Below are 16,449 nucleotides of genomic sequence, written 5' to 3' on the forward strand. Positions count from 1 at the left end.
TTTCTTTACGAAATTTACTCGAAGGCACTGCGTGCTAACATGACTCCAGTTATAAGTGACAAATTAACATAGAAATGCTTTTTCTTGTTAGAGTTATATATATTTGGCTGTGGATTGTGATTTTTTAAAAACAATAGCTTATTCCATATAAGCCAACGCAATAATTTTCAGCAAAAACGTCTCCAAGTATCTTTGAATAATCAAAGACTTGTTGATGGTCGATTTCAAATGAGGGTATTACTAAATTATATGAATAATTTAGAATTTAAGCACCACATTTTGTTGTACATGGCAACACTAACTTTCGACGCAAAAGAATCTCCTCGGCGGTTGAAATTAGATACGATCAAGTAACAATAAGTAGTCAGTTAAGCTAGCGTCAAGTAAGTTAAGTTTTATATTCTGTATTCAACGCGTGAAGGTGGAGATGTCTTATCCAGGTGCAAAAACAGACATCAATGATTTTTTTTACAATTTTTTATTTTATCAATTTTAATCCAAATTACGATGGTTTATATCTCTGGTTAACATGGATTTTCTATTTATTTAATCCTAAGGCTATAAATAGATATATTGAATGGTGATTAAAACAGATTTGATATATGAAGTGCCAAATCAAATGCCGGGTACTATAAACAAGTTACAACGTGCAGATAATAGTTTAAAAATGACGCAAATCATGATAAAGAAGTATTAGAAAGGAAAGTTTATTTTTTGACACCTGTCAAAATCAATTCTACCCTCACTTTTTAGCTGATCGACGTCAGGTAAAAAGTCCTCTTAAAGAAAACTACCCAAAGATCGCCACGGTCACTATATAGCCTTGACCATGTTCAGCTACTTTCAAAGACCTTGACTGTGTCATTAGTCCACTTAGTGGGCGGCTGTCCCACGCGCCCACCGGCTCGCGGCAACATCCTATGAATAAGACATCTCCGAACCTTCGGTAGGTTTATAAATATAGAAATCACTTTAGATTCCGTACAGGAAGTTTTTATCTTTATAAACAATTGTATCGAGCAGTGGCGTTATATATGACATCGGGATTATTGATACAACATATATCAGACGAAGGTATACGTATATGTATATCTTCATTTTTCATATACAGGATGAGACATAAATTTGAGCGGATTTCAAAAATCATACAAAAAATATAAAGCTTAAAGCTATTTATCAATACTACTCGCGTCTGCGTGCCTTACGAGTTACATTTTTTTGAAATCAGCTGTCATTTCTGACTCATCCTGTATAACTGGACAATATGTTTATATAAATGAAATAAGTATATATATATATATGTTTGAGTTGGATAACTAGAAAATGTCTTGTCTCTTTTTTTTTGTCTGGATAATATGTCAGGGCGTATATATACACCCCTACATTACTACTGTTTTAAAAATGAATGAAATAGGTAGGCTTATACAGGATGATTGATTATAGGTACGAAATCTATAAAAAGGAATATGATGTTCATTGTCTGGTAATGATCTAGTTAAAAAAAAGTGAGTTTACAAAATTCTAATTTTGTATTGCTATAAGTTATTGCCCTATCGCATTTCAATAAAAAGGTAAAGTAATAATAAAAAAAACGTATCTAACACCTTTTAAGGTTTTTACATATGCAATCATCCTGTATACGACCATTTATTATTTCAGTTTTGTATTTATAATTTGACAATACACATAAATGAAACGTGTGCACGTGTATATGTGACTAGATGATATATATAAACACAATTGTTTTTACAGACTTATTACATATATTTATTGCTTGACAATTAAATGAAATGATATATGAACATATATACGTTACGTCTTCAACTACCTGAGGGCAACGACAGCGCGAGGCAATCGCCTTCAAGCGCCATCTATTGGTGCTCTGAAGTAACATAACTCAGACATGTCTCCACAAATCGCTTCACAGATATAAACATATATGTTTATATATATATATATATATATATATATATATACGCGTCTAAATGTCTGTCATATCGATGTCATATGTAACGGTATATTGCATTTAAGTAAATCGAATTTTGTACGCGAGCGAAGTTTTCCAGTTTTCTACAGATTTTAAAAATAGAACACATAGTTTAGCGATGAATTTAATAAACGAAAGATGAATGTTTTGTCTTTTATTTTTAATATTATATAACATTATATATTAACTATAAGTCCATCAATGAGTCCCACTGTTGGACAATGGCCTCCATAGTTTTATCAAAATACTAACCGGTTGGAAATAACAAGATCATCTGTCCTCTGCTGCGCTTGCCGGTCTGTGTTCCATCCTCCAATACCTAAAAATCCTTACCGTAAATCTGTTCCGCGGTGACCATTTCATTGCCATATTAAAAATAATTTAAAGCACGATTTATGACGTATGGTCTAAGGAGGTAATTAAATAACTGAAATAGAATTGTGTAAATAATTTAAACTAGTGGAATAAAAAGTATTGAGAGTTGAATTTAAAAAAAATTGTAGATGGTCATAAGTGACATTCAGCTGAACTCTACAGGCGAGCCAACGAGAATCATGCAACGAAATGGGAGATACACGGTATATATAGTTATATGTATTCACTATACATATATTTATATAGTACATATATACACTTACATAGCAGATATATACACATATACTATATCTGTATAGGTATAGTAAATATACACCCTTATATAGCAAATATATACACTTGCATAGCAAATATATACACTTGCATAGCAAATATATACACTTGCATAGCAAATATATACACTTGCATAGCAAATATATACACTTGCATAGCAGATGTATACACTTACATAACAAATATATACATTTATATAGCAGATATATGCATAGGTATAATAAATATACACACTGACATAGCAAATATATATACTAACTTAGCAAATATATACTTACATAGCAGATATATACATAGATATAATAAATATACAGACTTATATAGCTAATATATACACTGACATAGCAGATATATACATATACATAGGTATAATAAATATATACACTTATATAATAAATAAAGCTTCGGTTCAGTTTGGATTTCATACTAAAATCCTTCTATGTTCATGTATGGGAGGTAGGTACAATGAAGGCTTCGATGGAAGGTTCTAACAGTACAACTATAATTTTGTTGAAAGATGGATTAAATGATTCATTAAAAAAATTATTATTAACTTATATTTTTTTTTGGTATAATTCTCTTTCATATTTTTGTAATTGATTTCGCATTATGGTATTTTCTGTTTCCTAATGACAGTCGAGACGCCCACTGCAAAGGATGGAGACCTACCCCACGCCCACGCCGGGTCTACCGGCACGTGGCCGCCACTCTAGAACCTTTGTCCACGACGGCGAATAAAACAAATACACAAATGAAAATCAATTTTTTTATTCACAAAACAAAAGACTTAATTTTCATGTCATCACAAGACAAAAGATCAACAAACTTGTCCAATGTCTCAAAAATTATTATAAGCAATGTCGAAATCAAATGATTTATGGCCAGATGTTTGATGAAACGTAAAGAAATATTTGAAAACTTGATTTGATCCAGCAAAAAAAAATCATCCAAATGAGAAAATATCTATAAGATTCGAGTTCACCACGAAATAAATATATAAACTAGATTTAAACTTCACCTAGAACTTTCAAATAAACAATAAACACTTATAGAATCAATGTTTAAATTCTTATACTAAAATTTGAGGGTAGTTGAAGATTAAATTATTCGAGATACACTATAATACTGCTGTCACACTATATATGTTTTTGTATATTTCAGAAAATTAATGAAGGTAGGTGGATTTTTTAATTGCTTCATCCTGTCAATGAACCATACACACAGAAAACATGAATAAACTATATATAATAAAGAAACGGTTTTAAAGAAAACAGTATTTGCAAATATTACTCCAAACTCTTCAATTTCAAGGTAAAATGTCATTACAAATTACTTACTTAATATCTTACCCTGATATTATACTGTCCACCATCTACAGATGGTCACCAGCATCCTTATCTAAGTATACAGAAAATAGGAACACCAGAAATAGGTTATAACTTACTTCACCTAAAATATTGGTAAATGGATCAAAAATCAACGGCTAGAAAGAAAAATCATAGACTAATTAACAATTAAATTATCACAAGAATATTGTACACTCACTATTACGTGACATATCCAGTCTTCAGGTACCTTCAGAGGAATCAAGAAAATATTAGTCCTTAAGTCATATAAAATGGAGGGTAGTTCTAAATTTCAAGTCACAACTTAATTTTCAAAAAATTCTGGACTATCGCTTAGTACTAGTGCTTATTATAGTCACTTAAGAACGTGTGACAAGAGTAAATATCTTCAGAAGACAAATAAAAAAATGGAGGGTAGTTGTAAATTTCAAGTCAAACTTAATTTTCAAAAAATTCTGGACACCTACTTATCACAATCACTCAATTGTGAAAAAACAAAAGTAAATGTGCTCCTTCAGAAGTCATATAAAAAATTGGAGGGTAGTTTTATATTTCAAGTTAAACTTATTTTTCAAAAAATACTCGATATCATTTATCACAATAACTTAAGAAAATGTTGAAAAACAAGAGTATATGTACTCCTTCAGAAGTCAAATGAAAAAAAGGAGGGTAGTTGTAAATTACAAGTTAAACTTAATTTTCAAATCAATCCGGGATTCCCACTTATCACAGTCACTTAAGAACGAGTGGCAATCACCGAGTCCTTGTAAACTATCACTTTGGTCACTTTAATTTAGCTTTTTTACTAACTTGATCACTTTCTTCACCGAAGTTGACTTCTTCTATGTCTCTTTTCAAACTCTTCTCTTCTCTTTCAGACTCTCCGTTTTTGGTTTTAGATTTTTTACCTTTTCCCTTTCCTTTGTTGCTCTTGTGGTAGTACTCTTCTATTTTGTGGCTGTTCTCTCCTGTCAGAGGTTCAAGGCACAACGATTCATCTAACTCATAGTTTTTGGGTAAATTATCCTCATCAACAGAATTAATCTGGTTTTGTTTTGACCCATTTATACCTTCTTTGTCTGTTTCATCGACATTTATTACTTCTGGATTTGTTTTATCTGGTTTAACTGAAATTATTCGTTTATTAGGAGAAACATCAATACACTATTTTATAAACGCATGTATGAACTTTATTATGGGGGACTCAGAGACCTTTAAAATGAAGTTCCAGAACTTAGCTGAATATATAATGCTGTAATATATATATATACATATATGAACATATTTTCCAGACTCCCACCGTAAGGTAAAATCCTTCCTCGAAGATCACCACGAGAAGCAGCCTTGGACTGCCAGTATCCAAGGACTTCCCACAATCTTGACTATATTATCAATCCACCAAGGGAGCCCTATCCTCTCTACCAGCTCTACTCTCCCCTCAACCACTTCAACTTGCAAATCCACTAGGTTATTCCTTTTACTATCATGTACAGTAATACCCCGCTTTACGCGAGGGATACGTTCCAAAAAAAATCGCGTTATCTGAAATTCGCGTATAACGGGGTTTATGATTAAACATAGTCAAAAATTATTACAAAAACATACAAATCATTTTATATCAATCACTTTAATTCTAGGAACACTTTATACAATACATACTCATATTTTTACGGAAAAATACATCTATTGTCTTTTGGGTAACGTTTTGTTTACGTTCTTGTAAAATACGTTCATAACACCTAACACTGTTTTTAATTGTTTGACAGATGGTCAAGACGCCATAGAGAAGTTGATGACTACATTATATTTATACGCACTCTTTCGCGTAATTCGCGGCATTTGAGCGCAATATTTGCAATTCGCGTTATAGTGAAACCGCGTATAACGGGGTCGCGTAAAGCGGGGCATTACTATACTTAATAAAATGAATTGAATTTTTTAATTCCGATAAATGCTTGGAGTGGTTTGATCTGACATAGTACATGATATAGTCGTGGAGTTTCAGTTTCTTCCTGCTTCTTCTACACAACTATTACACCTTGCAAAGCAGAGTAGAGTCAAAAATGAAATATATAATATGTTGACGATCATTAAGAGTTCTGTTAAAAGTTCCAATGTATATATATTAATAAATTAATTTTATCTTTATCTTTTATTTTCACCTGTATTATCTGCCTTTGAACAATAAAATAATATAAATAAAGGTATACCTGTTACTTCATTGATCACACCTTCACTGTCCGAGTCATTGTTTGAATTGTTCGCATTAAAAAACTTTGTGATTGGTTTCTGCCATACAGGAGTCTCCCGTGGACACACTGGGTTGCCTCCACCATGACTCTTGGAACGTTCATTCATACCTGAATTATTACAATTTCATATCAATTCAAATAACTATGTTTAATACACTGATTTCATTTCATGTCACCCATTACATATATATGTAAGTTGCATTTACACTATGTAATATATATATACACCAATACCTCACTTTGCGTTGTGGTTACGTTCCAGAAAAACACAATGCAAATTGAAACGCCGCAAAGAATTAGATTTTCTATAGCAAACCATGTAAAGATCGAAGATAGGTTCCAGGGTCACGAAAATATTACTTTTAAAAAAGAAAATTACAACAAAGTAAACATTTAAAAAACAAAAATAATATAACTCTGCCAATAAATAATATTTACCTTTTTTGTAACCAGAAACAACGCAGAAAAATTTATAAATTTATTATTCTTTAAAAAAAAAAGCACAACACACTACATTACAACACACTACTTAATTGAAACTGAACTCTTAGCAAAACAAAGGCAAAATAAAACTGTATTCAAATTGCGTTGATTTTTAGTTAGAAAGGGAATCCCCGAGTTTTGATGGCATGGCGCAATTAGAAACAAAAGTGTTGCCATATTTTGGAAAAAAAGAAAATTTCTAAAAAAATTAAGGACTCGAACTCAAAACAACGCAACCTCTAAAATCTAACGACGCACAGTGAAAATAAGTACTAATTAAGCAGCGACGCAACTTCGAAAAAAACGCAAAACGAAACGACGCAAAGCGAGGTATTGGTGTATATATATAGTTTATTGGTAGCCCAACAGAGGAGAACTGAGACTCAATACAATCTTATATACTTCACACTTTGTGTATTAATTATGTAGAATTGCCACTATTTACAAGTTTCCATATGGGCAGCAGTGACCTTTGCATACCATAATACCACACTGCAATCGCCAACCTGCCTGCTAGTGGCGATTATGGTAAATCCCACACTGATATCTTTTGTTTTGTCTTGTGTTTGTGACAGGAAGATCACAATAAATTTGTGAAAATTTTTAAATTTTCTAATTTTATGTATCTTTTTCATTTCTTTCCTCACATTCTTCCCAAAATTCTTTCATTCTTCACATTATAATTCTCTTTCTTTCTTTATATATATTCCTAATTATTGAAATGTTTGGAGTAGACCTATGCCATACAGTGAGTGTTTATAAGAGAAAACATTGAAGTATGTAGTTATTTGTATAGATGAATTCAGACTATTGGGAAATGGAGGCATAGGTGCACTTCTATAAAGCCTTCAGACCTATATCTAATCATCCTGTATATTGAAATCCCTATTTACTTACAATATAAGAGTTCTTATTTATTATGGAAACTATTGAATTTAAAGTTTAAATCACTATTTAGAAGTATATAACACCTTAGTCAATTAGATAAACATTTTCAAATATTTTTTTTAATATTAGAATATTTTACAAGACTAATTTATTTCTATCATTTACAATGAATAATTGTAAATGATTAAATCGTATTACATGATTAAAACATTCAAGAAAATGTAATTTTTTTTTAAATTACTTTTTTTCTCTTCATATATAAAGTTTTTATTAAAAAAAAAAGATCTTTGATATCTATAAAATAGGCAGCAAATGAAATATACATTCACCCCTTTTTGCTTTTACACTTATTTACAAACACTCTATATATACATAAACATAATTATACAATTCATATATACAGCATGATACCCTTCTAATATAAAGTTTTTTATTAAGAATAATTTCTATAGTTTGAATACAGTAAACATTGCACATCGACTTTTTGGAAAGAGACAATCGACTAATTTCTGCTTCGTAGAGCACTATCTCTGTCCCACACTACCTACTTGACGTTTAGTCAGTTGTTGTATTTCGTGCGACAGAGATAACGCTCTACGAAGCCGAAATTAGCCGATTGTCTCTTTCCAAAGGTTTATGTGCAATAATAATTGCCAGTTACTGTACATTTCTAATTTTTGTGTAAATCACAAAACAATACATATTTAAAACTTATAGAGATATTAAAACAACATACTGTATATATTGATATTTAGTACATAAAGGTACTGTACACTAATAAGGTATAAAGACAACTTTGTTGAGTTTGTAAGATGCTGTATGCAGGTTTGTAAAATAAAATCCATAAGGAGATCTAAGCCCAACAGTGGACATGTTACTGCTGAAGTGATAATGATCCAGTCCGTTCATGTAAGACCTACAATACATGTGATATACTAGATTTTCATCACCAGATGATGTATCCAGGTCACATCCGACCAATGATATTGTCAATCTCTGGACAGGGTTACATCCAAAGGTGGTTACAGTTGATATTTAATTGAATCAGGCATTACCTTGCCGAAGTCCATCCTAAGTAAGAAAAGGACCAATATTTAGCCACTTCCGCACATGCAGTGGTAGTCGTGCAACAAAGTGCACCGCCCGCCAGCCCGCTGATAAATGCGCATGCGGCAAACAATGCGAATTACACAACCGCCACCGTCAAATCACTCAACACGTGTTTCACCCCTCCACGGGGCATCTTCAGGAGTTATGTTACACCGATTAGCGCAAAACACAGTCTCTGTGTTTGGCACTAATCGGTGTAATAAATGTGTAAACATTGTTCCTTTTCTTACTTGTGAACAAGATCATCTGTTGTCTGCTGCGCTTGCCGGTCTGTGGTCCCTAATCTAGTACCTAAAAATCCTTACCATATTTCTGTTCTGTGGTGACCTTTTCATTGCTATATTAAATATAATTTGAAGCACGACTTATGACGTATTGAACAATTTATGGTCTAAGAAAGTAATTAAATAACAAGTAGACTGAATTTGTGTAAATAATTAAAACTAATGGAATAAAAAGTATCAAGATGAATTTAAAAAAACTAGATGAACATTAGTGACATATTCAGCTGGAGTCCACAGGCGAGCCGACGAGAATCATGCAACGAAATGGGAGATACACGGTATATATATTATAGTTATATAGTGAATACATATATTTATATAGTACATATATACACTCACATAGCAGATATGTACACATATACTATACCTGTATAGGTATAGCAAATATACACACTGATATAACAAATATTTACACTGACATAGCAGATATATACACATATATAGGTACAGTAAATATATATTTATATAATAAATATAGCTTCGATTCAGTTTGGATTTCATACTTAAATCAAAAGAAGGTATATCAATACAGCCTTCGATAGGTTCTAACAATACAACTATAATTTTGTTGAAAGATGGATTAAATGATTCATTAAAAAAAATTATTATTAGCTTATATATTTTTTTGTAAAATATAATTCTCTTTTATATTTTTGTAATTGATTTCGCATTATGGTATTTTCTGTTTCCTTATGACAGTCGAGACGCCCACTGCAAAGGATGGAGACCTACCCCACGCCCACGCCCACGCCGAGTCTATCAGCTCGTGTCCGCCACTCTAGAACCTTTGTTCACAACGGCGAATAAAACAAATACACCAATGAAAATCATTTTTTTATTCACAAAACAAAAGATTTAATTTTCATGTCATCACAAGACGAAAGATCAACAAACTTGTCCAATGTCTCAAAAATTATTATAAGCAATGTCGAAATCAAATGATCTATGGACAGATGTTTGATAAAACGCAAAAAAATTGTCAGAAAACTTGATTTGATCCAGCAAAAAAAATCATCCAAATGAGAAAATATCTATAAGATTCGAGTTCACAACGAAATAAATATGTAAACTAGATTTAAACTTCACCTAGAATGAACACTTAAAGAATCAATGTTTAAATTCTTATACTAAACTTTGAGGGTAGTTGGAGATTAAATTATTCGAGATACACTATAATACTGCTGTCACACTATAAATGTTTTTGTATATTTCAGAAAATTAATGAAGGTAGGTGGATTTTTTAATTGTTTCATCCTGTCAATGAACCATACACATAGAAAACATGAATAAACTATATATAATAAAGAAACGGTTTTAAAGAAAACATTATTCGCAAATATTAATCCAAAAAATTTCAAGGTAAAATGTCATTACAAATTACTTACTTAATATCTTACCCTGATATTATACTGTCCACCATCTATAGATGGTCACCAGCATCCTTATCTAAGTATACAGAAAATAGGAACACCAGAAATAGGTTATAACTTACTTCACCTAAAATATTGGTAAACGGATCAAAAATCAACGGCTAGAAAGAAAAATCATAGACTAATTAACAATTAAATTATCACAAGAATATTGTACACTCACTATTACGTGACATATCCAGTCTTCAGGTACCTTCAGAGGAATCAAGAAAATATTAGTCCTTAAGTCATTAAAAATGGAGGGTAGTTCTAAATTTCAAGTCACAACTTAATTTCCAAAAATTCTAGACTATTCCTTACTACTAGTGCTTATTACAGTCACTTAAGAACGCGTGACAAAACAAGAGTAAGTGTACTCCTTCAGAAGTGAAATAAAAAAATGGAGGGTAGTTGTAAATTTCAAATCAAACTTAATTTTCAAACAATACTGGACACCCATTTATCACAATCACTTAAGAAAGTGTGAAAAAACAAGAGTATTTATACTCCTTCAGAAGTCATATAAAAAAATTGGAGGGTAGTTGTAAATTTCAAGTCAAACTTAATTTTCAAACAATATTGGGCACCCACTTATCACAATAACTTAAGAAAGTGTGAAAAAAATGAGACTATATGTACTCCTTCAGAAGTCATATAAAAACATTGGAGGGTAGTTATAAATTTCAAGTTAAACTTAATTTCCAAATAATCCGGGATTCCCACTTATCACAGTCACTTAATAACGAGTGGCAATCGCCGAGTCCTTGTAAACTTTCACTTTGGTCACTTTAATTTAGCTTTTTTACTAACTTGATCGCTTTCTTCACCGAAGTTGACTTCTTCTATGTCTCTTTTCAAACTCTTCTCTTCTCTTTCAGACTCTCCGTTTTTGGTTTTAGATTTTTTACCTTTTCCCTTTCCTTTGTTGCTCTTGTGGTAGTACTCTTCTATTTTGTGGCTGTTCTCTCCTGTCAGAGGTTCAAGGCACAACGATTCATCTAACTCACGGTTCATGGGTAAATTCTCCTCATCAACAGAATTAATCTGGTTTTGTTTTGACCCATTCATACCTTCTTTGTCTGTTTCATCGACATTTATTACTTCTGGATTTGTTTTATCTGGTTTAACTGAAATTATTCGTTTATTAGGAGAAACATCAATACACTATTATATAAATGCATGTATAAACTTTTCACAGAGCCTTTAAAATGAAGTTCTAAAACTAACTAAAGTGATAAATAAAAAAAGAATTGTAATATATATATATACACATAAACATATTTTGCATATATTCCTTCCTCAAAGATCACCATGAGGAACAGTCTTGGACTGCCATTATCCAAGGAGTTCCCACAACCTTGACTATGTCATCAATTCACCAAGGGAATCTCTCTCTACTAGCTCCCTCTCCCCTCTACTCCCTACCCTCCACTCTACCACTTCAACTTGCAAATCCACTGAGTTATTCCTATTACTATCTTGTACTTAATAAAATGAATTGATTTTTTTATTCCCATGAACGCTTAGAGTGGTTTGATCTGACATAGTACAAGAAATGGTTGTGAAGTTTCTTCCTGCTTCTTCTCACAACCATAACACCTTGCGATACGGAATAGAGTCAAGAATAATATAGGCAAACATTGCCTCTGTTTCTAAATCATAAGACAGAGAAAGAAGGCAGACCTTCCTCAACTTCTGCTGAACAGTAGCCAAAACAATAATCAATACGTACAAATGAGAAGTTGAACAGTGCAAAACAAATTGTATATTACAACTATATATAATAGAAATAAATTAAATATGTTTAGGCTTTATCTAGGTGTATATGTACATATATCTGTATTGTTAAACTTTATTAAAAGATATGTTGTTGTGGAGTCTTCCTGCTTCTTCTACACAACTATTACACCTTGCAAAGCAAAGTAGAGTCAAAAATAAAATAGATAGTATGTTGACGATCAATAAGAGTTCTGTTAAAAGTTCCAATTTTAAATCAAAGTAATTTATATTTATCTTTTATTTTCACCTGCATTATCTGCCTTTGAATGATAAAAGATATAAATAAAGGTATACCTGTTACTTCATTGATCACACCTTCACTGTCCGAGTCATTGTTTGAATTGTTCGCATTAAAAAACTTTGTGATTGGTTTCTGCCACACAGGAGTCTCCCGTGGACACACTGGGTTGCCTCCACCGTGACTCTTGGAACGCTCATTTATACCTGAATTATCACAATTTCATATCAATTCAAATAACTAAGTTTAACATGCTGATTTCATTTCATGTCACCCACTAGACACCCGTTACATATATATGTAAGTTGCATTTACACAATGTAATATATATATACGGCTTCATAGAGCATAATCTCTGTCCCACACTACCTACTTGACGTTTTGTCAGTCGTTGTATTTCGTGCGACAGAGATGACGCTCTATGAAGCCAAAAGAAAAGAAATTATCCGATTGTCTCTTTCCAAAGGTTTATGTGCAATATTTATCGCTGGTTACTGTACATTTCTAATTTTTGTGTAAATCACAAAACAATACATATTTAAAACTAATAGAGATATTAAAAAACATACTATATATATTGATATTTAGTACATAAAGGTACTGGACACTAATAAGGTATACAAACAACTTTGTTGAATTTGGAAGATGCTGTATGCAGGTTTGTAAAATAAAATCCATAAGGAGATCTAAGCCCAACAGTGGACATGTCACTATTGAAGTGATAATAATCCAGTTGGTTTATGTAAGACCTACAATACATGTTATATACTAGATTCTCATCATCAGATGATGTATCCAGGTCACTTCCAACCGGTGATATTTGCAATCTCTGGACAGGGTTACATCCAAAGGTGGTTACATTTGATATTTAATGAAATCAGGCATTACCTTGCCGAAGTCCATCTTAAGTAAGAAAAGGACCAATATTTAGCCATTTCCGCATATGCAGTGGTAGTCGTGCAAGTGCACCGCCCGCCAGCCCGCTGATAAATGCGCATGCGGCAAACAATGCGAATTACACAACTGCCACTGTTAATTCACTCAACACGTGTTTCACCCTTCCACGGGGCATCTTCAGGAGTTATGTTACACCGATTAGTGCCAAACACAGAGTGAGATTACAGTTGAAATGATGATAATGTATAGTTACCAGAAGGTCCAGGACGTGGAGGTGGGGCTGCGTTGTTTCTTGCTTTGCTACTCTTTCCGAGTGCAACTGTAAAAAGAAACATTATAAATACATCAGGCTTATTCTCACTTCTGTTTACTGAAGAAGATGTCTGGAAGGTGATGTGTATGTGTGTATATCCAGCTTCTCATATGAGAAAAATTATTTAATAACTCGGGGGTCATCGCACAATGAGATTTGACAATAAAAATCTGATACAGTCTATATATTCCGTAAATTCATTTTTCACAGTTAAAATGTTGATCCACCTATATATCTCTAATTTTACACCAACATGCTTAGAGATATTTATATATCAAATATGAAAATAATTCACATTGAACATTTTTTAAACTTCAACAAAAGCCCCTTATATGCGCTTCCTTCATTCGCATATCTAATAAGTACATACATAATAATAAAAGGATTCCTACAGGCATCCAACACAATATCCTTTGTAAATGCCGTCAGATGGACTAATAAACAAAGTTATGTTAAAATGTTAAAACTCACAGCACAGACCCAAACAGTTACATACTACCGACTACTACTGTACTATACTATGCTAGTGTTGTTGCAAACATGCCTCCCAAGACGAGCGGTAAGGCAGCCAAGAAGTCTGACAAGGCTCAGAAGAAAATTTCTATTTTATATTAAGTCTGATAAAAAGAAGAAGAAGCACAAGAGGAAGAGGAAGAAGAATTGAAAAGGCTTCAATGCGCACTGCAAATGTGACATTTACTTGAAAAATCTTAGCGAAGGTTTAATAATGGTAAAGCTTTGAGATTTCTTTATGAACATTGACCCGTCTGTGGAACGACAGTCTTATGTTTAAGAAGTAAATTGCCAACGCGACTGCTGTTCAGTCTGAATTGAAGGCTTTTTTAAAAACTGCCAAGCGAGAGAGAATAACAAAATTCATACCACTGTTTAAATCTTAAGATAAATAATTAAAATGTTCAAAGACTTCAATTGAATTGATTTTTTTATATATTCGTTTTTTATTTTGTCACATAGGAACATATTCCTCATAATCACATATAAATGAGCATTCCATATTCACTATGTCTGAATTTGCTGCAAATTAATGGAACATATACACTGACATAAAAAGTTTTTATTGTATATCTAATATATAAAATTCTCGTGTCACGGTGTTCAAACTTGAACTCTTCTGAAACGGCTCGACTGATTTTTACCAAATTTAATATGCGTATTCAGTAGGTCTGAGAATCGGCTACTATCTATTTTCTACACCCCTAAGTGATAAAGGTTGTTCACACTTAAAAAAAAATTTTAATTTTTTTAATGAAATTTTTTGTTTTTATTTTTTTATGATACAGCATGCAAGAATACATACAACCATAAATTTTCACCCCTCTACGATCAACCCTTATTTTTTATTTGTAAATTAAAATATCAATTTTTTTTTGCAAAACAACGTTTGCGGGATCAGCTAGTTTTTATTTAATATAATAGTTGGTAGTCAGATATAAACAATGTCTTTGGTGTAATAAAAGCAACATATATATGTCGTCACAAAAGAAAATTTACATTTTATTTAACAGACTTAGAATCTTAAGGTAAATCCAGCCAAGAGGACCTAGGTTCACTGACATCAATGACAGAGAATCTAGACTTTTAAATCATTAGTTAAGATATGTTGAGTCGTTTAAATTACTTGTTAGCGCCTAAATTACCAAAATTTCCTTGACAAAATAGAAATGCATGATCTAAAAGGATCTAAAAACATCACCATGTATCTTACCATATGTGTGTCTTTTACTCACTTAATCTTCAAGTGGCTTGAGACCCATGACCCTCATTGGATTTTGTCTTCGGTTTTATTGAAGATTTTTAAACATATACTACATTTAAAATCAACAAGTTAAGATAACCTATCCTAGTTGCATTACGACAAAGCAGGAGACAATATCCCATACATGTCTTACTTCATCTAATTTTCTCTGATAAATTCTTCCGAACAATACATTTAATAAAACTGTATACAGATATTCATAAATATTAAAAATATATAATATAAAATATACAAAAAAATTCTTTATTAATGTCAATTTCTTATATGTTAGTAAAGTTATTCAGTTGGGGGTAGTATTTCAAAAGTATTAATATTAAGCATAGGTAAACAGCTTTAATATAGTTTTAGTTTGATATTAAAGATATAATTAGCATAAATATGTATAATACTCAGTAGTTTATAAACAATATTATAATGAATGCTATCGTTATACTATTAAAACAGAAAAATAATATGTAAACCATAAAACTTCTGCCATACTTTTTCACAAACAATAAGTTATAATGATTTATACATATTCTGAAGTGGTATCTATTAATATAGTACAAGTATCATTAAATAATAAATATATATTTCAAGTATTTACATTACAATGATTATAAAGACCCGATAAAACATATCATAGATATGGAGACGATATGAAAACATTGCAACTAACCTTTAGCACCAACTGATGCCTTGGTCCTAGCCATTATATAATAACAATATATTTAAGCTTCGTATGTTTAACAATCACTATTAAAATAAGATGTAAGAATAAACAGAAAGTATGAAATAAAAGTTTTTGACAATGCACACATTTTGGCGCGAACTACAATGGCCTTAGTAAACTATGTCACTACTATACGTTAGACACGGAGTCTTTTTGCCATATATGAAAAAATAATTTTAAAAAATACCAAAATACGTCTTCATTATTTAATTTTTGTGTGGATATATTTAAATTAGTCTAATAATTTATAATTTAAGCTCATTAAAAATATTCATTACTAAAATGATAAAAATGCATTCTTATTAGGCTGTTAACTTTTTCCGTAA

The 16,449-nt window shown here is 31.6% G+C and overlaps 1 protein-coding gene across 3 annotated transcripts; it reads right to left on the bottom strand.

The window, feature by feature from the left end:
* Positions 1–4,582: 4,582 nt before the first annotated feature.
* On the bottom strand, positions 4,583–16,207 carry LOC137927410 (uncharacterized). 3 transcript variants are annotated; one of them, XM_068771211.1, is made up of 4 exons: positions 16,070–16,207; positions 13,575–13,640; positions 6,213–6,341; positions 4,583–5,108 (listed from the first exon to the last, which is right to left on the bottom strand). In XM_068771211.1, the coding sequence occupies exons 1-4, from the start codon at positions 16,101–16,103 to the stop codon at positions 4,765–4,767; spliced, it is 573 nt and encodes a 190-aa protein (XP_068627312.1). In that variant the 5' UTR covers positions 16,104–16,207; the 3' UTR covers positions 4,583–4,764. The 3 variants fall into 3 exon arrangements, with proteins under 3 accessions (XP_068627312.1, XP_068627310.1, XP_068627311.1); XM_068771209.1 differs by having other exon boundaries at positions 4,587–5,108; positions 6,192–6,341; XM_068771210.1 differs by lacking the exons at positions 4,583–5,108; positions 6,213–6,341 and adding exons at positions 11,112–11,534; positions 12,481–12,630.
* Between the last annotated feature and the right edge of the window lie 242 nt (positions 16,208–16,449).

This window comes from Battus philenor, unplaced genomic scaffold (genome assembly GCF_028537555.1).
Source record: "Battus philenor isolate CCGP_79_NKW_IND1 unplaced genomic scaffold, ilBatPhil1.0.hap1 SCAF_30, whole genome shotgun sequence".
Lineage (NCBI taxonomy): Eukaryota > Metazoa > Arthropoda > Insecta > Lepidoptera > Papilionidae > Battus > Battus philenor.